This window comes from Scomber scombrus, chromosome 18 (genome assembly GCF_963691925.1).
Source record: "Scomber scombrus chromosome 18, fScoSco1.1, whole genome shotgun sequence".
Taxonomy (NCBI): Eukaryota; Metazoa; Chordata; class Actinopteri; order Scombriformes; family Scombridae; genus Scomber; species Scomber scombrus.
Genome location: NC_084987.1, coordinates 11307076 through 11331709, shown reverse-complemented (window position 1 = coordinate 11331709; position 24634 = coordinate 11307076). Strand labels below are relative to the sequence as shown.

The 24634-nt window shown below is 39.3% G+C and overlaps 2 protein-coding genes across 3 annotated transcripts in view; both read left to right on the top strand.

Moving 5' to 3' along the window:
* The first annotated feature begins 1687 nt into the window (after positions 1-1687).
* Positions 1688-9342, top strand: xab2 (XPA binding protein 2). Its single transcript, XM_062439622.1, has 19 exons — positions 1688-1825; positions 2916-3064; positions 3284-3407; positions 3506-3703; positions 4125-4259; positions 4357-4521; positions 5282-5426; positions 5516-5667; positions 5779-5898; positions 5981-6112; positions 6420-6551; positions 6749-6862; positions 6986-7148; positions 7252-7442; positions 7898-8020; positions 8142-8313; positions 8589-8715; positions 8822-8928; positions 9058-9342. Exons 1-19 carry the CDS (start codon positions 1790-1792, stop codon positions 9117-9119), a joined length of 2547 nt encoding a protein of 848 aa, XP_062295606.1. The 5' UTR covers positions 1688-1789; the 3' UTR covers positions 9120-9342.
* Positions 9343-12203: 2861 nt separating this feature from the next.
* Positions 12204-24634, top strand: part of camsap3 (calmodulin regulated spectrin-associated protein family, member 3) — a 24938-nt gene continuing 12507 nt past the window's right edge. For both annotated transcript variants that reach the window (XM_062439613.1, XM_062439612.1), the window contains exons 1-2: positions 12204-12655; positions 18921-19183. In XM_062439613.1, the coding sequence (XP_062295597.1) occupies positions 12529-12655; positions 18921-19183 (390 nt within the window). In that variant the 5' untranslated portion in view covers positions 12204-12528. The remainder of the gene's footprint in view (positions 12656-18920; positions 19184-24634) is intronic.

The following is a 24634-nucleotide window of genomic DNA, read 5'->3' as shown; positions in this document are numbered from 1 at the left end:
TGAATGAATTCAAACGTGTACCTGAGGTCAGTTGGATAGCTCAGGTTCAAGCTGTAGATGATACCGAACAGTAAGGCACAGGCTGTGGCGACATCTTTGATTCCAGAGAACACCTGCACACCTTCAACAATGATGCCCACATCTTCTGGAATTTGATCAACATCTGCACTTTGATGTTTTATCACATAGATGCCGATGACCGTCTGGTCCAAATCTCTCTGGGTTTCCTCAGGGGCCTCACTCTAAAAACAGACAAAAAGGGACAAGATAATTTAATAAAAAGTCTCCCACTGAAAGTACATAATTCACATGAAATTTGCACCATTTTAATATTCACCTTGATAACTGCCTCCACTAGTGAAGTCAGTTAAATAAAAATAGATAAATAAATAAAAAACATTGATGAGAGCATATTTAGCGCTCTATTCAATGGTGAATGAAAATATCACTTTAAAACGACTGAACACTTACTCCGTATTCCTTCACTAGCTCTTCGGGGTCTTCATTGAGATACAAAGCTACCGCTTGGAGGCTGCAAGCTCTCCTTGTTTCGATGGAGTCTTTCTGGAAACACAACAGACAAATATACTGTAAGTCACTGACATCAGATATCAGTTGGCCAGCCAGTCTTCATGCAGAGGTCACTCAGACATTCATAAAATACACACACAAACCTGGTCAATAAGAGCCATGACGTTTGTGATTTTGCGTCCTGCTGCTCCTCCTTTCTTACGGAGAACTCTTGCCAACTTGTCATAGTAGTGGTCCAGCTGCGACATAAACTTTGGGATGAGTGGGATGGTGGTTATCCGCGTGAACTCCGCACTTATCTAGGGACATGTTTCAACAAGACAAAAACACAAAGTACAGAAGAATAACACACAACTTAAAATGTACAAATATATAATTCAAAACCCTCATCTCTCCTGATTAGTGACAAATGAGCAAGAATTTGAAAGAAAACCCAACACACAGACCTATCTTAATTCATTTATTTTGTTCAATTACTCATAAGCCTTATAGACCCAGTTGAGGATCCAGGAGCACCCTGTATAACCCCAAATCTCCATAAATTCCCAAACCACAGAAATCCCCCAAAGTAGTACATTGATGAAGAATATTTGCAGTAAAAATAGATAAATAAATACATTTTAAAGTGTGTGTGTGTGGTATACTACTACTACGCCTGCATGAATATTATTATTATTATTGTTGTAGTAAGGGGTTCAGGTTAAAACCTAACATGAATGAATAGCAAAAGAAAGACATTTAGCTTTCTTTCATTTTCTAGTTTGACAGTCAGACACAACTAAAAAATAATAAATATAAATCTAGGAATAAATAATTGATTTGAAAACGACCTAGATGCAGCCACAGTTGTTGTTTTCAGACACACTGGTGTATACAGTAATATGTTATTTCAATGTTGTCGGTTGAGTAAGCATGAAAAAAGATAAAAAATCTGTATAAGCAAGAGCAAAGAAAAAAGAAGGAAAAAACAAAGAGAAGGGGAAAAAAGGAAAAAGCAAAGCAAAGAAGAAAAAACACTAGAAAAAAGAAAGAAAAAAATGTAAAAAGAAAAGTAATATATAGTAGTAACAGCTCTGATCCAGAAGGTGGCGGTAATGCGTCTTAAAGCTATTCTTTCCAACCGCCATTAAGCAACAAACGAAGAAGAAGAAGGCGGAAGTACCATTGTGGGCTACACGCTTTGAGAAGTCCGCAAGCTAGCGTTAGCTAAAGTTATTACTACACATTTTTTTGGACAAGGCAGTTTCTCGAGAAAGAAATGCCTTCGCTAAACGGAAAAACGGATGTTATATTTGTAAGCTTGCCTTTCCATAACCATACAGTAAAATGCTATCTAATTCGTTATCTAGCTAAGTTAAGCTAACGTTTGCTGCAGTGCTAGCTTGGTGTATCATTGTTGAAGATATTCTGTCATGATTTCTAAGCAACTGATCGAGAGATAGTAGGGATTATCGTCAGTTAGGCTTGGTTCCTAAATTTTGACATACCTACTTAACTTCTGAATTTCCCTATAGTTACGGTCAATTCATTTAGTAACATTTGCATTTACGGAAGAAAATGCGTTAACGTTGCTCTGACGTTGCGGCTCCAATATTGGTGTTGCTCAGAAGTTATGGGACAGATTCACACATTTTCAAGTCCCTCGAGGAATTTTTGTGTGATTATTGCGGCCAAAAATATCTGATTTAGAAAAACTTTCCTCAAAAATTGCGATGCATATTTGATGCGCTCTTTTTGCGGTAAAATTGCGGGAATGGGGAAATAATGCGAGTATTTTAAAAATATCACTAATTATGAGTCATATGCAGTCACTTTCTTCAATAAAAAAAGCAACTATATTTCACTGCTAATTTTTAAATATATTTTCTGAACACGACCTATGAGCTCAAAGTTATATTTAAAAAAAGAAAATACTGCACGTGAGTTCAATTTATAAGCCTTTATTAAACGTTTACCTCAACATTAGCAAATAATAAAATCTGTTAATAATCCATTATGAAAATCCATTCACATAAAAATAAGGTTTCATTATAAGCAAAGATGTAAATTACCACAACATGACATGATGAATTTTAAAATTACATTCTTTTTAGTGCCATAAAACAGGGAGAGGGGATTTCCACTACATGGACTACAAATGTGACATATCCATTGAATGCTCTAATATAAGCTTCAGACTTTTAATTGCATTTTTGCATCACATTATAGTTTGGGCAAATTGTAGATTTTGGCCCCCATAACTTACATAGAAAGTATATCTGAGGGGGATCTTTAATTGTCCAGTATTAACAGGAGAAATGATCATCAGAAAAACTGTGAACATATCCTTTAATGTTGTTATACTTAAGCTTTAAGTTACATGTTGTGATTTCTTGCTCTGTTAGGAGAACGATGATCTGCCTTACGAGGAGGAGATTATCAGAAACCCATACTCAGTCAAGTGCTGGATGCGGTACATCGAATTCAAACAGAATGGATCCAAATCCACCCTCAATATGATATATGAACGGGCTCTGAAAGAGCTTCCTGGAAGGTAACTAACACTACACTGAGCATTTGACATTGTACTACAACTGTAATGATAACCATCATTCATCACTGGTCAAAATATCTTACTAGCAGCATTGTGCCTTATTGGATAAATACAGTGGCTTTTATTTATGTCATGTCTGTGTAACTGTCAAGATGGACTTTGTGAAACATACTTGCTCATAGTCTAACTATTTTAATCTTTATTTCCCCCTTCCTACAGCTATAAGCTATGGTACAATTACCTGAGAGAGAGAAGGAAACAAGTCAAAGGAAAATGTATCACTGAACCAGTTTATGAAGAGGTCAATAATTGCCATGAAAGGGCATTGGTGTTCATGCATAAGGTGATAATAATGTTATAAGTCCATACTTTACTTCTTTATGATACAAAATAACCGTGTACACTGTGCTTACATTAATTATCTATCTTTCTTCATTCTAGATGCCCAGAATATGGCTTGATTACTGCCAGTTCCTTGTATCTCAATGTAAGATCACAAGAAGCAGGCGAACATTTGACCGTGCGCTCAGAGCTCTACCCGTCACTCAGCACCCACGTATCTGGCCTCTGTATCTCCGCTTTGTTCGTAACCTGCCCCTGCCTGAAACAGCCATACGAGTGTACCGCAGGTACCTTAAGGTGAGGGTATAGTACATAACTCAGTCCCATACAGCAGCTGTCATTAACAATCTCAATTAAGAAGGTTTCTTTTTACATTGATGATGACAGTATATGTACACACCCCCTCTCTCAATGACGACATATTAAACTGTTGTACTACTGTTGTAAATGTCTGAAGATTCTCAGCCATCCAGGAACATTTCGTCAAAGGTCACTGGATTTGCTGTTTTATTCCTAAGAATATTTCACCAGTCATCCAAGAGGCTTCATAAGTGTACTGTATAGAGATCGATGAACAGTGAGCAAAACATATATCTTAAAATGTGGTATTCATACAGCTAGATTCATAGATGAAATTCCTATTTAACAGGATAGCTGTCAATAGATTATGGTGTTATTACGAGGTAAAAAAATGTCATATGCTCTTTTTACCATGTAGCTTTCTCCAGAGAATACAGAGGAATACATCGACTACTTACGGTCTGTTGGCCGCTTGGATGAAGCAGCTGTGCGGCTTGGAGCTGTTGTCAATGATGAAAGCTTTGTGTCCAAAGAGGGCAAGTCCAACTACCAAGTAAGATTTTCTTTTCATTTGCTAAGATGTAAGTTGTTTTCCAAGCTGCAACATTAAAATTCACTTATCTTTTTTCTAAATGTGTTTCTTGTGACAGCTGTGGCATGAGTTATGCGACCTGATCTCGCAGAACCCCGATAAGGTGACCTCCCTGAATGTAGGAGCCATCATCCGGGGAGGCCTCACTCGCTTTACAGACCAGCTTGGCAAACTTTGGTGCTCTTTGGCTGACTATTACATCAGGAGTGGTCACTTTGAAAAGGTGCTCTTTCTCTGAATATCTTCCATGTCTATACACATCATAAACCTCTTAACATATAGACAGTCATATATCCAAAGTGCTTCACTGCTCTAAACTCAATAGTTCAACTACATTGCCATACTTTTACTGGATGCCAGCTTGACTGACTGACTACATCAAAGAGAAACTACACAAAATACTGTTTTCATGTTGTACACATAAGTAGTGATTGGGCAAAAAAAAGCACTGAATTGATATGAAGCAGTTGTTTTGAAAATGGTTCACTGTTTCGAGGCATTTGATACTGCCGCGTTGTTGACATCTGCTTAGCAACTAATAGTTTTGCTAATGGTGTTTGTATGGATGGAATAAGTCTGATACTGAGATGAAGCAGTTAGTCAGAATATAAGTGGTCATTTTGCTTTCACTATTATTTTGTTCAATGAAGTCTCTACTATTAAAACTGATGACTTTTATACAGAGTCTATGGCTCGGTTTTTAAACAGATAACACATCCTGTATATGAAACCAGTGCAGTACCTTTCTACATGCCGTGACATAAAGAACTTGTTGAGATGGTTATGCAGTTTTTGGCGCAGTGAAGCGAGACATTGAAACATCTTGCTGCAATATTTTTTGTTTTGAAAGGTCATCACTGTGAGTAGACTGCTTCAAGTGCAACTTCACTAGGTCTTTTAGTGACCACTGGTACATGCTGGAGGTTTCTAGCATAAGAATTAGAGGGTGTACTTACTTTTTTAATGTGTCTTGTCTTTGTTAGGCCCGTGATGTATATGAGGAGGCCATCCTAACTGTGGTAACAGTAAGGGATTTCACACAAGTGTTTGATAGCTACGCCCAGTTTGAGGAGAGCATGATCGCTGCCAAGATGGAGACCACTGCTGAGATCGGGCAGGATGAAGATGGTTTGTGCAGATTCAGTAAAATGGAGCATGTGCTTTGTTTTCAGTTCTCTTTGTCACACATGCCTTATTCTTTGTCCTTCACCTCTCAGATGACATCGACCTGGAGCTTAGGCTGGCCCGCTTTGAGCAGCTGATAGCACGGCGGCCTCTCCTGTTGAACAGTGTACTGCTGCGGCAGAACCCTCATAATGTCCATGAGTGGCACAAGCGGGTAAAACTGTATGAGGGAAATCCACGGCAGGTGAGTGTTTGGCCCTTTGTTTGTTTCTTTGTGTTTTTAGTTTTAGTTTTTGTAACACTTGATTTATGTAGTGCGTTACTAATGCGTACATGTTCACCGTATCTTCTACAGATCATCAACACATACACTGAGGCAGTACAGACTGTGGATCCAATGAAGGCCACGGGAAAGCCTCACTCTCTCTGGGTTTCTTTTGCTAAATTCTATGAAGAAAATGAGCAGCTGGATGACGTAAGTCACTTAGATCTTTCATTAACAGTAATGTATACGTTTTTATGTTTTTGATGTCTTACAATTGCTGCTTGTCACTCAGGCAAGGACTATCTTTGAGAAGGCTACCAAGGTGAACTACAAGCAGGTGGATGACCTTGCCACAGTGTGGTGTGAATATGGAGAGATGGAGCTGCGACACGAAAACTATGAACAGGCACTGCGCATACTCAGGGTGAGATGCTTGTATCACATCTACATTTATTATCACAGCTGTGGGAAAATACAACATTGGCAAACATTTTGTACAAAGCATATTAACTATTGAGATTTGTTTTCATAATTTTCAAGCTTCACCTGTTAGGTAACAAAACACATTCTTGGCAGAACCACCTGTTTAGAAATCTTGAAATGTCTGAATTATGAATTATGGCAATTCTTTGCAAAATGTAAAATATATAAAAGACCACTTATTTCTTTGTTCATGGGTGTTTTGTGGATACTGTTGAAAGCCAAACATTATTTTAATCATTTGAACATAGAAAGCTACAGCCATCCCATCCAAGAAAGCGGAGTACTTTGATGCATCTGAGCCAGTCCAAAACAGAGTCTACAAGTCCTTGAAGGTCTGGTCTATGCTGGCAGATTTAGAGGAGAGTCTTGGCACTTTCCAGGTATGTTCATTGTATGTCTGTGTGTTTTGCTTGCTTGTGCATATGAGCCAAATATATGCCGTATGTATAAATGACATGGCAAATGCTCATATATGTACTCTTTTTCCACCATGTGCATGTCTTTAAAATCAGAATCATCATTCCTCTTCGCAGGTGGTAGATGTTTAGTCTAATTCTTTTTCTTTTTTCCTCTTCAGTCTACAAAAGCAGTCTATGACCGCATTATTGACCTCCGCATTGCCACACCACAGATCATCATCAATTATGCCATGTTCCTTGAAGAGCACAACTATTTTGAGGAAAGCTTCAAAGTAATAATATTCCACTTGAATTACTAAACATTTAATGTCAGTATTTATTATTTCCTTGCTCAAGGCAGTGCCCATTTAAACAATTCTCTAATCTCTCCATCAATACCTTTCAAATCTTTCTAGGCATATGAGCGTGGCATCGCTCTCTTCAGGTGGCCAAATGTTTACGACATATGGAACACTTACCTAACCAAGTTTATTGATCGTTATGGGGGCAAGAAGCTGGAGAGAGCCAGAGATTTATTTGAACAAGCCCTGGATGGCTGTCCTGCCAAGTTTGCCAAGAGTAAGTAGTTAGAAATTTCATTGACAACTTGAATATATTCCAAATCGTTTTCACTAATCTTTAAGATCAAATGTACTGAAGCTTATTGTGCTTTGCTTTCCAGCCATTTACCTGTTGTATGCCAAATTGGAGGAGGAGTATGGATTGGCACGACATGCCATGGCTGTATATGAGAGAGCAACAGAAGCTGTGGAAACTCAGGAGAGACATCACATGTTCAATATCTACATCAAGAGAGCAGCTGAAATATATGGAGTCACATATACCAGAGCAATTTACCAGAAGGCTATTGAGGTACATGATAGTATTATGATAGGACAAGTTCATATTACACTGGAACAATGAAAGCTTATATATATATATAGCACTGCATGCATCCAGACATGTACTTGAGAAAAATAACAGTGATACCTATGTGATACCTTTTAATAGAAAAACCTGCACACTACTAACACAAATCTTTTTATTGACATTGACTGATCCAAATTACAGAATGAAGGTTTTTGCTGTGGGGTAGTGCTAAAAAGCTTTTTAGTGTTAGTTTTATTTATTTTTCAGTATTTTTCTCCCTAGCTCAACATAACGCTGACTCAATCAGAGGTTTTTGTCATACCTGAAAATGTTTCAAGACTCATTCTAATAGATATATTCTGTTTTGACATTCTAAATGATGTATGCATTATGGTCATTTGTACTACATGGTATTGAAATAACTAAAATCTGAAATATACCTTTTTGTATTTATGAAGGTCCTTCCTGATGAACATGCAAGGGACATGTGCCTGCGATTTGCTGACATGGAGAGTAAATTGGGTGAGATTGATCGGGGCAGAGCCATCTACTCCTACTGCTCCCAGATCTGTGACCCCAGGGTGAGATAAACCACCTCCTGCCATTGCCGTTGTCACGATAAAGTGTCAGATTTTCATCAAACAGCGCACATATTTCTCACACACAACTATATCTTATATATTTATGAATTTTCTTTCTTAGGTGACAGCTGAATTCTGGCAGACTTGGAAAGAATTTGAGATCCGCCATGGAAATGAGGACACTATTAGAGAAATGCTGAGGATCAAGCGCAGTGTCCAGGCAACATACAACACCCAGGTCAATTTCATGTCCTCTCAGATGATGAAGGCCACAACAAGCTCTACAGGCACTGGTGAGAGAGCTTTCACTAACTCATTAGCTACTAGCAAGTATTTTCCATCCTCACTTAAGGATTAACAAAAATACATCAAATGGGCAATATGGTGTCTTTGTTAGAATATATGAAATTGTATGGATATGGAAGCCACACATGTCCCTGTTAAGCTATTGCCTACAATCCTGAGGTAACGCCATGCAACAGCACAAGAAGTAATGCACAAATATGATTTACTAATGTTTCTGTATTTGTTATTTGTATTTGTTGTAACCGTTGGTGTTTGTTTTCAGTGTCAGATCTTGCTCCAGGCCAGTTGGGCATTGATGACATGAAGATGCTGGAGCAGAAAGCACAGCAGCTTGCTGCAGAGGCAGAGCAGGATAAACCCAAACCAAAAGAAAAGATTCTCTTTGTCAGGTCTGTAGTCATTTTTTTCTCTAGAAACAAATAGCCGTGGAGTTCCACTAATAAAATTGGATAATTGTGCGTATGTGTCTCTTATTATATGCATGTGCTTATACAGGAGTGACACCTCTCGCAGTGAGTTGGCTGAACTTTCCAAACAAGCAAATCCTGATGAGATTGACATTGATGATGATGATGAAGACGATGAAGACCACGGCCCAGATGGTGAGTGATACTGCAGGCCTTGCAACAGCAATAAAACTGAAAATGTGATGTCTGTGTAAACATTAATGCAGACAGACTTTATTCACTAAAAATATTGTGCTAATTATTTTCTCCTCTTGGCCTTTACAGAGGTGCAACTTGAACAGAAGAGTGTCCCCACAGCTGTCTATGGAGGGCTCAAAGATGACTGAAAAATACCTAGCAAGGCCACTTGCTGACTTTTTCAAAGATGCAGTCCTCACATTTTTCTTGTAATCACAAAAAGACTAAATTCAATAGTGCAAATGGTTAAATGCATCCACTTTACATTAATAGAATTTGACCTGTACTTAACATGAGGAAACTGTCAGAATTTGTACCTTCCATATATTTTTGTAGAACAGTATATAAAAATATGAACTTGTCAGTATTGGCCACATGGTGTCAGTCTTTCTCAAGTACTACATTGAACATAATAGAGTAATTTAGTAGTCTTCTTCTATGAAATAGTGATATTTGGTTCCACGATAGTAACTCAAGCCAGGCGTAGTTTGACTTTGTTTCATTCTTTTAAAAGCAGGTGTTAACAGGGAAAACACTTTTGCACACCTAATAAATGCAGAGATCTTTCTCTGTCAGGAAGCTCTGTTTCAGAAAAAGTGGGAGGAGCATAGATATTTCAACAGGGACCATTCATTTGAAAGGAGTATTCAGGCCTCACATTGTTGACTTGAAGATCACTAACTGTTGGGTTTCCTGAAAAACCTTTGCTTTTGAGATTTCTTAACGTCCCTTTGCAATTATTAAGATCATGCTTTAGTTGTACATGTACTGCACAAGTACACTGGAAGAATTGTAGATTGAATATAATAAACGGGCTGTATGAAATTATGAACACTACAGCATTGCAGTAAATACATGGCTACGGTTCCCAATGTTCACTTTTGATTAAGATACTTGCAGTTGTTTACTGGACTTGCTTGTCATTTTTAAGGTTGTGGGTAATAGTACAGTAGAAGGGTCTTTCAGGCAGCACTGAGAAGCTGGGCTCTTTGAACCTCTGCAAACTAATCTCCATTGTCTGAAAAGGTAGTTATAATAAAAATGTATTTACACTCATTAAATGCTGTGACTTTAATCTGACAGGAAGGGCTGCCCTAGAAAAGAGTGCAGGTGGGGAGAAGTTGGTCCCATTTAAAAGGAGGATATCATTGGTCTGGAAGCAAAGCATTCAAGTGTCAGATTGTTGGTGTAATGTTCCCTGTATTTGAGTGTCTTGCAAAACTCCTAACCTTTAATTCAGACTTCACTAAACACACTGAAGAGGGTGCTCCAATCATTCATGTGTGCTAGAGAATGAATGTAAAGACTGAATAAATATTGTATTCTTTAGATCTACTTCAGTGTTGATGGAAAGGCCTTGTGCTTTTTCATGGTTGCCGCCCCATCAGAAGGGTTAAATTGACAAAAGACTGGGAGAAGTACTGACTGGGGAGAAAATGTTTCATAATTAGATTAAAATAGCTGAGAGGTAATCCTCTTACAAAGTTACTACAGATGGATGCTTGGAGAGCTCTTTGAGCAACATCATGTGATGAGGCACTCTTGAGATTTGTTTTCCAGTGTGGGTGGTGCTCCTGGAAACGACTTCAAAAAAACTGGAAAGAAACTCAAGTAAATTACAAATTGCTGTTTGTAATTTTCTGTTTAGATGTACATAGAATACAAAAATGTTCACTCCAGTACTGTCATTGCAGCATTTATTCTGTATATTCTGCAGGGTGCCTAAAGGTACAGAAAGGTATATAAGCAACTGACCATAGCTGCTCATCAATACTGGAAAGTAATTCAATTTCAGAAGCTGATATGAATAGGTCTGCTATGATTACATCTTTCCTTTATAATACTGTATGATTGATATACACTTTACTTTTTATCACATTATTGAGCAAAAATGAATGCTGATGTTTTAACATCATTTGTGATGTCACAACTAAGTCAGATGCTGATCATGGTCCAATAAGTTGCACAAGTGATATGGAAACATGAGGCCTGCAGTGAACATACACTGAGAATGGACTTTTCAGTGAAGAGGAAGACATCTTTGCATTGAGCAGTTCAACTTTTGAAATGAAAAACTTTTGCATATTCTTTGATTGTTTTTTTTTTTTAACCAAAAGTGATGGAGGAGACCTGATTATACATTTATGGGAAAACCACAAATCATTAGGTTGTTTTTTTTTACAATACACAATATTAAAACATGTCTGCAGGGGCTCTTTAAAATTATTTAATACAAGCAATCTGAGGGTATCACAATTGTGGTGGTTTCTAAATGTGTATCTCAACAATATATATACATATATATATATCCGAAAAAGGTCAGGGTCAGCTACAGAGCAGCGACCCTATATCTAAGGGGAGTTTAAGAGCATGTATATTTCCTCTATGTGTTTTACCAGCCATGAAAGTTCATTACCAATATCATGGCATTACAGACAATGCAGGTGTGGTCAGCATAAGTTGCGGAAATAAATGTAAACTTACTCAGTATACTTGCACACAAATGAGGTAATTGTACTTTATTGAATGTTTCAATTCATTCTTCTTTATACCCTCTACTCCCACCACGTCCCATAGGAAAATATTTTAGCCTACTTTTTACTCTATCACGACAAAGGCGTAACTTGTCCTGCAACAAACACAAACAAGCAACAGAGATATCAATCAAGTCTGGGCATGTCCACTCATTCCTGTGAAAATATCTTATCAGGATAAATAAATAAAATGTGTGGGGGTGAACCATACTGTGCAGGTTGAACCACCCAAATAGTAAAATTGTGTCGCTTTCATTTTCTGTTAATCCTAGTAATCCTCAAATGTAATATAATCAGCAATCTGGAGGGGGACTACTGTAAACTCCTTTTTACTTAAGTAAAATTGAATCCAGAAGTTAGCTTGTTAAGGAGTATGTTTTACATTATAGCATTGCTACGTTTACTTGGAGCCTAATAAAATGATCTGAATGCTTCCCCTACCACTGGTCAGCGTTTATGCATTAAATAATACAATTGTCACGGTAAAAATTCCTATAATGAGAGCCTTGTTACAGGTGCCCTTCGACTAGAGGCACCTGTAACAAGGCACACCTCATCTCTACCTGCTGTCTGCATTCACACAGTTAAGTCCCGCCCTTATTTGCCCAAACTCAATTGCTATTGGACGGCGGGATGAGTGAGCGATGCCAGTGTGGAGCACCTGGTAGTCAATCGGCCGGGCTCTCAGTGGAGCTGCGTACTACACAGCAATGCGGACGAAGAAGGGTAAAAACGAGGGGAATCGTCCGGTTTGCTGTAATATCCCGGCGAGTCAGGGCATCGTTTGGTCGTAAGGCGTAATTCAAGAGGGATTTCGTCTCCATAACTGCACAGAAAAGGACATTAACTGGCTTGGAAGCAGCTCCGGGGCGGATATTTTCCCGACAAAAACCCACATCCGTATTCCCAGCCCTGGTCGTGTGGGATAGTCCACTGAAAGAATGATTGGTTGAATAATTTATACTTGTCTTTATAGCCTCTTTTTTGCCAGCCAGCACTGCTTCCAATTTTTAACAGACTCGCCATGGTGGACTCCGGGAGGAAGACTTTTGTGGTCCCCGACATAAAACCATTGGATTTGTATGACTGTACTAGGGCAAAAATATGCGCAAGTGTCGGATGGCTATTGGCAAAGTCCTACGGCAATGCAGGTAGGTTTGAGTTGTGGCTGCAGGCCTGGTGACTTACAGAAATATTCAAATAAGTCGTTTGATGACCACCATCTCTTTTGTTGTCCAGCAATGTTTATTTTCTGTTCAGCAGTGCAACGAAAAGCATATGCATGTAGGTTAACTGCAGTGTGTGTAACGCTCAGCGATTTTCATCACAAAGAGCAGCATATGAAAGGGGGACCATGCACTGTATGCATTTTTTTACTCAGACACATGTCATTTGTTCTCAGTCAATGGGTGGTCACATTTTATAGGTGTGTGTGTGTGTGTGTGTGTGTCGGAGAACCGGGCCTCCCCCCTAGGCCTTATCACGCTAACCCATTTTGTCGTATTTCTAGCCGCCAGGCTTTAGTCACAAACTGCAGACTGCCGGGTATGTTTTTAATCCTGTTGACATGGCACATGAGGCGTAGATAATTTTCTGTACCATTCTTCACTCTCAGGGATGACAGTCCCTATTGTAGCCAATGTGAACAGCAGTTTCCTCCACAGTTCATAATCAGGATCATTGTAAGTGAATAGACTGCTATACCATCACAGTTTATCAAGGTTTTCTTCCAGTATTCTTTCATTAAACCTCAAGAAGAGAGAAACACCCAGCTTCTATGATGCAGAAATACACAAACCTAAGAAAATTATTTTCGTGCATAGAGCATAAATATCATAAGACATTGTCTTGCCTTAGGTTTCATGAGCCACGTCTTAAAACAGCGTCAGCTTTGACCCTGAGGTGATAACGAGTCTCTTTGTTTTAGAGTCCTATAAAGGAAGGATTAGATCTTGCGAGGAAGACACAGAAACTGTTCTATTTCAAAGGGGGGTTAATATCTCCTTTCATTTCTACTTTATTTTACCACTAGTCTAATGATAGGGCAGCTGTTTTTAAGTATGTTTACTTCAGACAACTCAGACAAAAAATAAAAAGTGCACACATTCACATTCCTCAGATGTGCATGTAAATACAAAACACAGTTGAAGGGTAATGTTCAAGGTTTTAATCACAGACTTCACTCAGTTTTGGCTGGAATGGGTGTGAGGTGAACTATGTTTTACTTTAACAACATGACTTGTGTGTTACACAATCCCAGGCAGGCCCCGGGTCCACCAGCCAAGCTGCTGCAGCCTCTGTGTGCTCCTCAACCACGCCCTCTAGTCAAAGTCACTCCCCATGCCAAGTTAGGAATATGAGGATTGCATTTATGTCTAGCTTTTGTCTTAATCAACCTAATGGCTTCACTGAGATGGGCTGATGGGTTGTTGTTGTTTTTTTTGCAAAGTCAAGATGACATCATCAAGTCCCTTTCGAGAAAGCTGTGTAGATTACAGTATAGCAGGAACCAGACTAGGTCATCTGGTTCTCAGCTCTTCCAGGTCAATTAACCTAATGATGACAATAGACAGCATTTTTAGTTCTCTGAGTCTTTGCAGTACAAATGGGGACGTTCAAATCTACCACAGAGACATCTGAAATCTTTATCCAGATAGAGGACTGTTAAGAGTTGAGCTGTAGCTTTTAAATTGGAGTTGTAAAGTGTCTAATAATGTTAAAACAATGTTTAACCATAACAGTTTTTAAAACACAGTACTTAAACCTGGTCAAGTTCTCCAAATGCCAAAAAAGAGCTGCAGCACTAATTTTTCCTGTGTCCTTTAGATATGGAAGCACAGAGCTGTCCATATGAGAGGAAGGCAATAGTGCCATCTCCAAAATTCTGTGCTGTAGCACTTGACAGCACACAATGCGGGTGTTCCCGAGAGACTCTGTTTGATCCGCCCAGAAACAATACTTTTGAAGTTTCATAATAAAATCGTTAGGAGCCACCAAAAAATCTCATGATTACATGAATGCTGGAATAAATGTAAGAGTTAATCCTAGATTATATACGTTGGATTATAAAATGTACTTTTGAAAACTCTTATCTTGTTTTTTTTTTTCTTTTTTCATTTGCACAACATACAGGCTTGTATAACTTTTATTAGATTATGTGTATTTTAATTGTTTAATAGTAGATATTTGACAGAGTGTCTTCTTATCATTTGTAATGCCTTGGTTTATAATTTAAATGTTTTTCATTAAGGTGAAGGAAAATTGGTTAGGCGAGGGTGTAATTGAAGTTGAAGTTGCTGTGACAGATGATGCATCATTTGAGGCTGACTCAGACCAGTTTTGTGCCTTCACATTAGAATGAGACCAGAAACTCTTGATTCACCAGTTTGAAGGCAGAAGAGGAACCAACTCCGATAAACTGATAGGTTCATAGGGATGATATATATGTAGTCTGTTTTTCAGCTTTCCTTTTGAGTACATACTACTTATGTGATTTGTGCTTGTTTGTAATCCTTCTGTAAACAACTTAATTAGCACTTACAAAACAGCATATAGCTAAGCTTATCCAGTCCCAGTTTTGGTATCAGTCCCTTTGGTATCGTGACATGATTTGTTTTTGTATAAGCATAACCAAGCCTCCTATGTACCTGCATGTTTCAAAACGTGTTTCTCTAGCATGTCAGCTCCACCTAGCCATAAAGCTGCTTGGATAATACTGAAATCCTATTGGAATGATTACTCATCGTCTCCCAGTCATTGAATAAACAGGGGACAAGGACCTTAGGAGGATGTTAGCTTGCTATTAGTGTTTACTCAAGAGGTATGAGGAAGTCTGATATGCTATATAAAACACAGCCAGACTTGAGTAAAGCTTTTGCTACAGTTATTGAGTTGTACAGTGTGTTTAAAGATAATGTGATACTATTGTCTCTACTCAATTGCCACACTACACAGGGAGGTCAAAGGTCAGGGTAAGCTACAGAACAGCGTGCAAATATCTGGTTTTGAGTTGGTGTGTAACTTGAGGACACTTCTGCAGGATGGGTACCTGCCAAGATGAATGCTTCCTGCATATTTTGTCACTCTGTCATTCAACTTTGTCCTGTTAGTCTCTCAAGCATCCATAATGTAATCATACTCTGTCTATAGCATGTGCTCCTGTGCCCACTGGCCCTTTTAATGCAATTTAATGCTGCTGCGCTTATGTCATACTAGAGCACTGCCATCAATAGGGTGACTCCTTGTGTAGTGCTTGAAGTGTGCTTTTTCCTGTGCACGATCCGTCAGGGGTTGGTGCATTGATCACAGAGTATTATTAAGTGTGTGCATGTATATTTCATGTATATTTTTAGCGCTTGATCAAGTTAAATTGTACAAATGAATACAGTCAAACAGTTAGTGCAGTTTAAGTTAATTATAACTGGAAGATAATATATTCATCATCTGATAAATATATCATGCATTATTGTTGCAAATGTTTTAAAATTGTAGACAGGTCTAATAGCAATCTCCTCATCTCAATCTCTCTCTCAGAATTGTTTAAGATGCGGCATTTTAACATTTATGTTGGCATCAGCATATCTCTCAGAACTAATAGTCACATGCAGGGTAGGGTGTTAACACAGCCTTTCTTACCACTGCCAGATTTTGGGGCAACAAAACAGTACCTGCTTTGTTCTAAAAATGAGAGCAGATAATCATCTGTGTTTGAACCTTTGCACCACATGATGAGAATGTTTATAGCTCAGTTTTCTACAGAGCCAATGTAGCCAACAACCAACTCTTAACAAAACACACATAATGCAGAGTTATTCATTTTTTACAATGTTATTCTTTTTTCTTTTTTTTTTACAACATTATTTATTTATTTTTTGAATTTTTTTCTAGACATGGGCTAGTAAGACATTGTCACCAAACATGATTTTTGTTTGGGCAGGTATGCATAGATGTTTTACATAGGCTAAACATCACTTAGGATAGCAAATTGAAACACCTTTGGCTAATCTTGTTATTTGAACTTCCTGCTCGCACTTTGCACACCTCTGCATATCTGAGCTCTTACAAATTATTTATTCCTTGCCATGGTACTTGAAGGTTTCCAGTAAGCAGCTTGAGAGTTTAGATTGTCAAATCCAGCAGGTTTTGCAGACTGCTATGCCATGTTATTAATAGAGAGAGCTACTTAATGTGCACTGTTACTGTGACAACCCTCTCAAAATCCAAAGCTGATTGTTCCACTTAAATGTAAGGGTCATGTCTAACCTTTTTCTCCCAAAGGAGCCAGCTTGGTTTAAACTGCAGCAGATTTTAACCAACCTTTGTTTGGATGTGTTTGTGTTGCTTTGTGTCTGTTGATTACTATCAGACACGTGTGGTAATGTCTGTGACATGACCAGCAGGCTAGCACAATCAGTCAATGATATAGAAGGACACATGGCTCCTCTTATCAACTGGCTATCAAGCAATGCAGGTCAGTATAGATAGAAGCCCAACACAGCTGAACTGACTACAGGCAAGCTGCAAGAGGGTCAGGGTCAGCTACCTCACAGAGCTCTTTGAAGGGGTACGGGTTAAGTCTCTTGGTCAAAATCTCCTCTGACGATAGAAAAGGCTTGTTTGAAACACTCAGAGTGATCTCTCTGCTTACCAATTATGATGGTCTGGTTACATGTTAATAAACTTTGCATACATTTGATATATGCCTTCTTAGTAAAACCAGTAGATATGGCCGGACACTCATGACCTGTGAAAGTGACAGAGAGGCTGTTGCACTTACTTATTCAAACACACAGAAGCTTGTGTTTTTAACCTGAATATTTCCATGGAGGTGTATTGATGTTAATATTACAGCGGTATCACCCTTACTTTTGCTTGGGCTTAGTAATGCTTGTGGCTGCCAGCTTGTTATTTGTTGTTTTATTTTTGTTATATTCCTTTTGGGGTTTCTTTTACATTAAGTGTGTGTCTGTTGAAGGATCTTTACTATGTTTGGTGTGCAGGTGCATTGTTTTGGAAAAGGATGTGTGGATTTGTAATTTACCATTTGTGCCCAGCTTGTTTCTGTGATATATTTGAGACACAAAGTCATCATTCATGGCCAGAGTGTCTCTTAGGGAAATTATGCTAATGTATATCTTTCTCATCGCACTGAGTTGTGGCATTTGCATCCTGCTTTGCCTTCTGGGGAAGTTTTCTTTTTTCTTTACACGTCATCATGGGAAGACTTTATTTTTATTTTACATGAATGTAACTACATGGAAGGTGTGAATTTGGTTGATGTGTCACAGTGTTTACAGCATTAAAGTGGACATTGTAGTTTTGGCACACAGGAACAAATTCATGACAAACAGGACCATGTGGTGTGACTCACGCAATATTGTTTGACAACTATAGTCATCATGGAGTGAGAATGAGAGACGGAGAATAGCACATTGTCTACCCTCTAAAGCTGGGCGTTTTGTTGTCTGATGTCAGTAGATCCATTACATGACTTTATAATGACACAACAACGCAGTGACACCTCCCTTGTAATAACCCCCTTTGTTTCTCTGGAAGGCACAATCATAGGCACTCAAACACAACACACACTACTTTTAGTTTATCCACTCTCTTTTCAGGTAGACTTCTGGTATTTCAGGTTATAAACTTTTTTTTCCTAAAGGCCCTTTTAAAACAGTGATGTGCTTATTCCTGTATGTTTGTATAGAGACACAGTCTATTGAGTTTGCTGTTTTGGTCTAGATGTGGAGAAACCAGTTTCTCAGAGGGTGTGTCAAGTGTGTGTTTTTGGGATAATGTTTACAGAAAGTTTGTTTAGCTATCCTAAGCTAGCCACTGACATACATACATATTGCCTTGCAAAGCTTTCTCTGTATTGAAACATAATCTGAGTTTTCTCATGTCCTTTTGATAATTTGGAGGCTGTAAGTTTATATTCTTTGATTACTGCTACTGTGGTTTGCACCATCTGTGAAGATCTGGAAGAGCAATTTTCTCAGAGACTTTACAGACATCAAGTAGAGGTTTAAAAAGAGGGAGGAAACAAGTGGCAGAGCATCTTATAATCTGCAGAAGCCAACCTCTGAGCTCATCATGGCCCACTGACCTTGATACTTTCTCTGCTCTGCTCTGCTCTACTCAGTCTAGGGTATACACCAGTTGTCTTAATCTGCTGCTGAACCTGGCAGAAAGCAAGTTTCAGTGCTTGCAAGAACAGAACAGCTCATGAGGATCTTTTACTAAAGAAAAGAGGGGGCTGGTAATGAGAGAACTTTCTCTTATCTTCAGGGCATCCAATACATCTTCCTGGTTATACATATCCCTTGAAATATTGTTTGTTGATTTTTGCACCTAACTGTTTAGTAGCACTACTGCTCCAGGACCTTATCTAACTCTGTATTTTTTGTCTCATTTTAGAGAATGTCCCTGCGGAGCTCTGTGACCCCTTCTACTGTGACCAGTATGAGCAGGAACACCTTAAACCACCAGTCACACGCCTCCTGCAGTCCTCAGAGCTTTACTGCCGCACCTACACCCTATTACTGGGAGGCACTGGAGTCGAGGCACAGCCCAAAGACAATGTTGCCCTGCTGCAGCTTCTCGCTGAAAGGGGTATAGTCTCCAAAGACCAGGACACACCAGTGACTGATGCAGACCTTCGGCATAAGCCCATCAAAATGGTAAATCTATTGTGTTTATATAGATATTTTTTAATTGATTTTAGCTGTAAACACATAACTGATGACAACACAGCACACAGTCTGCCAAACAATTCTGTGGCTAAAGGCCCACATGGATTGATTCAAGGAGATTTCAGAACTGTTGTTGCGCTAGACATTTCTATATGTTGGTCATCAGTGTACAGAGTTAACATCTACTTCTGCAGAAGCAGAGGCTTTGCTATCCAGGCCGAAGGGGTCGACTAGGCTTGGTTGTTGATATAGGGGCTTGTTTATGCTCTGATTCAAGGGGTTTAAAGGATATCAAAAAGACCCCCACTCATCCAATACCACCCCCACCCCCCTATGCTGCCCCCAGCTGATCCCAGAGAATGAGTGGATCCAGCCGCTAGGACTAGGACAGTCATTGTGACACAAGGGACAACGACTATAATTCCAGGGTGTGAGAGGGAGGGAGAGCCTGGATACAATAGATGCTCCAGATCAGTCACAGGACAATAGTTAAACAGTTCTCCTGAAACTTAAGACACTGTGTTGAGAGAGTACTCTGGGCTGGCTCAGTGAGTTAAATCAAGAGAAACTGGTTTGTCCTCTTAGACATCTTGCTCTCTCTCTCTCTCTCTGTCTCTCTCTCTCTTCAGTCGACACATAATATGGTCTATGTAGTTTTTCAGCCTGAAAACCTACAGATGATTAAATTTGTTTCCAAAATGAGGAATTGTAATAGTCTACAAATGGAGGGGTGATATTAGGTGTGATGGAACACCTACTGCTTCTTTGTTTCAGCTGGCACAACAACAGCTTGCTGTTATTGAATTTAAAAGTACCCAATAACCTCCTTCATACAGGCTATTCTCTTCTTTACAAGATGACATACAACTGCATTTCCACACCCACAGCCATTATAGTGCACATACAGGCTGTGTGTTTTTAAGCTAAGCGGAGCTAAGCTAAGAGTCTCCAGGGATCTTGGGAGATGGTGTTGTTGTTAGGTGAAAGCTGCTCGTTCTGCTGCCGCTGTCTACTGTCCACTGCAGCAGGTGCGGCACTGCTGGTGCTGCAGGGATGATGAGCTTAATTGTATGCTTGAAAAGGTGTGCATTCATCTGTGACATTTTCTAAGCCAAATAGCACTGGTGTTGTGTGACTAATCACAGTAGAGTTGATTAGTGTGAGATCTTAGAGCTTTGTTAATGTGTGTTTATAGCTATTTCTAATATGACAGAATGGTGAGGGTATCTTTTAATCAAGATTTTTTTCTTTTCTTAATACTTTATGTATGTATTACCTGGTGTTTGCCTGTCTAATCCTGTACTACCTCTGTCCCCACAAGTACTCTAACAATGTAGGTGTCCATGTTTATTTCAATGTTCTGCCATCCATTTCAGTTCATTCATTGCCGCTACATTACTGGTGTGTTGATTCAGTATTTTGGTCATATAGTACGAGAAGTCTGCTGTAGGACTTCTGACAATTACCACCTGCAGAAATAGATCTCACATCATAAGGCACCAATGAGACATTCGTTGGCAAAAATATATAAAATCAAGAAAGAAGGATTTGAATTGTATGCATAGGGATAACGACCACAATTTCATCATCCCCAGCACTACAGCATCAGAAATAATGGCCTAATGACACAGTAGGTGTCTATCATACATGATGCTGCTGTAATTTGTGTGAGCATGAATTTGTCAGCTTGCATGCAGCTCATCTCTGTGTGATGCTTCTCAGCTACAAATCCTGAGCACTAAACTCTTATTTTGGCTGTAAATCTGCATTTGCTGTTCACTGCTTTGGTGTATGAGCTGCTTGTCCCTAGGCTGCTCTCCGAGCTTGTCTGCTACTGACTGGCACTGTAGCTACAGTGTGGCAAGCAAGGAAAGTGGGTCATGCTGCAGCAGCATAAAGGATGGAGCATCAATGTGGGTCTTGGTCAGTAAACGGCTTTGGAGCAGCAGCAATCTGCTGCAGCACTGCTGTATATTAAAGCTTCATGTATCTATGTCAAACAGGATGATAACGTAGTGCTTGTATATAAAAGTATATAGAGTCATGCTTTTTGCTGATAGGTGAACATGACTGTCAGGTAAACTGCTATGCCACGCACTGTTGATGACTTTCTGCTTTGTTATTGATACCTCACACATTTTACAACATTGCTGATCATTGTGGATTTGTTTGACTCATATAAAAAAGCAGGCACGTAGGTTCATTCTAACCCCTAAATATTTTGGTACTGGCTTGCGATGCTGCATCAGTGCTAGTGTGGAGCACAAGTGACATCCTGTCTTTAAATCTACACACTTGATGCTATGATCAAAGTAGGGCAAAAATGGACCACCATAGCTCACCTATAACATATACAACTGTATCACAGTAATCACTCTCTTCAATAAATTGTAAGATGAAGTTACAGAATCTAGAGCTATTTACTGTTTGTTCCTGCTTCTTGAGCTTGACCTTGAAGTTCCTTTGTTAGTAGTTTGTTTCAAAAGTATTGAGGGTTAGGGTTACGGTTAGGGTTAGGAAAAATGGATAGCTTGAGTCTAGAAGTATGAAGAGTTTCCCCGAATTTAATGTACTATAAAAGCTAAGAAAAATAGACAAAAGATCAATGTCATTTCTTAATATTCACCTGGTTTTTGTGTGTTACGTAAATGCTTTAGCTGTAGTAAATTTAACTGGAAACATGAAGGTCTGAAAGTCTAACTTTACAACTCACGTGAAATTTGCAGTCTTTATTTTTGGTGTTAGGCTTTCTGGATCTGGTTTATATTAAGTTGTGGTGTTGTGTAAACCCATTCAGGCTGGACATATTTGCATATGTGGTATAGGGACAGGGTTCACATTATGTTCGGTGAATACTGACATTTTTTTCCCTGTTTCGATCATATGACAAGGTGTGCAGGTTTCGAAACACCAAGTCAGTGGCAACTCTCCTGTAACCCAATCTCCTGAAACAAAAGCATTGTAGACTGGAAGTCCTTGAACCTCCTTCTAGTGGGTCTAAGCAATGGAGCGTCCAGCTGCCTCCGTTCTCTACTTGCTGTATGTTTGTGTGTGTGTGTGTGTGTGTGTCCTCTACCAGTAACTGTCCTTCTGATGGTGGCCCAGCCCCCATAACTCCTCAGATTGAGGATAAAGATCTGTGAAGATTAGAGATAATCTGCCATGCAGACTGAACGTCATCGTCCATGATTGGTTGACACGATAGAGATGACCACTGACTCACGATGCACCTACCCACCAACATCAAATTGATTTGTCATGTTTATTGCTGGCCAAGACCGAAATATAACACTATAATTGTCCATTTCAAACATATGTGATATGGGTTACACTAGACACTGTTAAGCTATTGTTCCCACAGTGACTAAGTCATATAGCCATATTGGAACTAACCGTCCGCGAGCCCCTGTTGGTTTTGGATTGGCACTGAAACTTAAATCATACTGCTGTGTTGGCAGGTTTCTGGTCAAGTGAGCATCGGTCAAGAGCTTAGATCAAAATAGAAGTGGCAGACTATCAGAAACACTAACCATCATCTTACACCATTTGCTTTGGGCCTTCGCTGATGGGGAAACTAATATGTGGCCTAATAACTGCCTTAAATTCTACTTTAAAGCGTATACATTTTCAGTTTTTGTTGACATTGTCAGAAAGGTGATAATTCTACTTTATGTTCATTATTGAGGATACTAAAAATGTGCAAACTTTGTAAGAATCAAATTCATGGCAGAGCTGTTGAATTGGATTGCCATTTGATTACACAGGTGTTCCTAATAACATGCTCAATGAGTATAAATATTGGTGTTCATATAGCTACATCCTTTAAGAGAGCCTTCTGCACAAAATCCCCAGCTGGGCCCCAGACCTGCCTGATCCCTGTTTGTCTCCCCCCAGTAGGTACTAAGCAGGGTAGGGGGGATGGGGTTAAGTCATATTTCAGACATAATCAGATTTTCCCACATCATAATCTCACTTAATGATCCACAAAATGCCATAGCATTCTTTGTTTGTGTTGTTGACACAAGTATACAAGCAGATTTAACAAATGGAGCTGTAAAGATTTCATGTTGATGGGGTTAATTGACGGAGTATTAATTTTTCTTCTCTATGTCACATCGGTTTGAGGGATGCTAACTGTTTGCTGGGTGGATGTTTCAAAGCAGAGAGCCGGTGCAAAGCCAGGAGCACAGAGCAGCGCTGCTGTCAGGCTTGCTTTGAGTTGCATTGTGGGTCAGCTGGTTGGTTGTTATGGTGATCTGGCAGGCTCTTTGCTCTGTGCTCTAGAGTTGCTCCTCTCTCCCCTCTCATTAGGGAGACTTGTGATTTAGCTTAGCGAGCTCTCCTGGGTCGGCAACGGGAAATCCACCATCAAACCCCCCCCCCCTTCTCCTTTCATTCTGGACTTTTTGGCATGAATTACCCCTACACTCTGCTCTGAATAATTACTGTACAGCATGACAACAGGGTTAGCCACTCTCACTAAACGTCTGTCATTCTATTTTGTTCATTTCTTCTTTTTCTCCCTGTCATCCTTTCTTCTTTCACACTGTGCATCCTATGATTACACTTTGTGGGTAAATGCAAAAATATGTTACCACCTTAAATCACTTTGTTTTGAGACAGTGTTTGAACAAGTACCGGCTGAATTTAGCTCAGTATCAGGCTGTGTTGCAGGGCTGGACAATGTTTTATTTAATCAAGACAAAATCACACAAAAAAAATTGTTTTGATGATGATGTTTAATGCAATTAATTAAAATTTAATTTATAATTTGATTAGTTTAAAATAAAATAAAATGCTTAGGAACATTATCTTGGCCTACAGTATTTTGTAAAACGCTAATGAATAAATGTGTTAATATAATCACAGTATGAAAGTAGATACTATTTTATTTAATTTGTGCCCAGTACATGTTTTGATTATCACTGCCAAGTACCAGTGCTCTGAAAGGATTATTTTTCATCCAATGCCTTGGCCCTACTCCCTGTGTCACGCTATTTGTCCCAACATTCACTATTGCAGACATTTACAGAAACGTCATGTCTCACAGACATTTAAGCAGCAGCCCTACTCTTGGCAACAGTGTTAGGAGGGCAGGCAAGCCAGGGCAACACAGCTCCCAGTGACCAACTGCAGCACATCCAGAGAGCCTGTCCCAATGCTATCTGACAAGCTTTTGCTGGCATAGCCCGCCCTGCCCGCCCCAGCACAGACCCTGCTCAGGTCAGCACTTTACATCAGGGTTGAGTAGGCAGACATGCAGACAGGGCTCATGCACGCAGCTGGACTGCCACCAGCCCCCATCTGGGGCAACGTAAGAGGTTAGAGTAGGAATGTCTGGCCTCTAAAGTTGAATTAGTAAGTAGTAAAAGGGAGCAGGCACTGATTTTCACGGATTAGGCTGAAAAACTGAAGATTGGTAGATTGAAGAAATGGCCC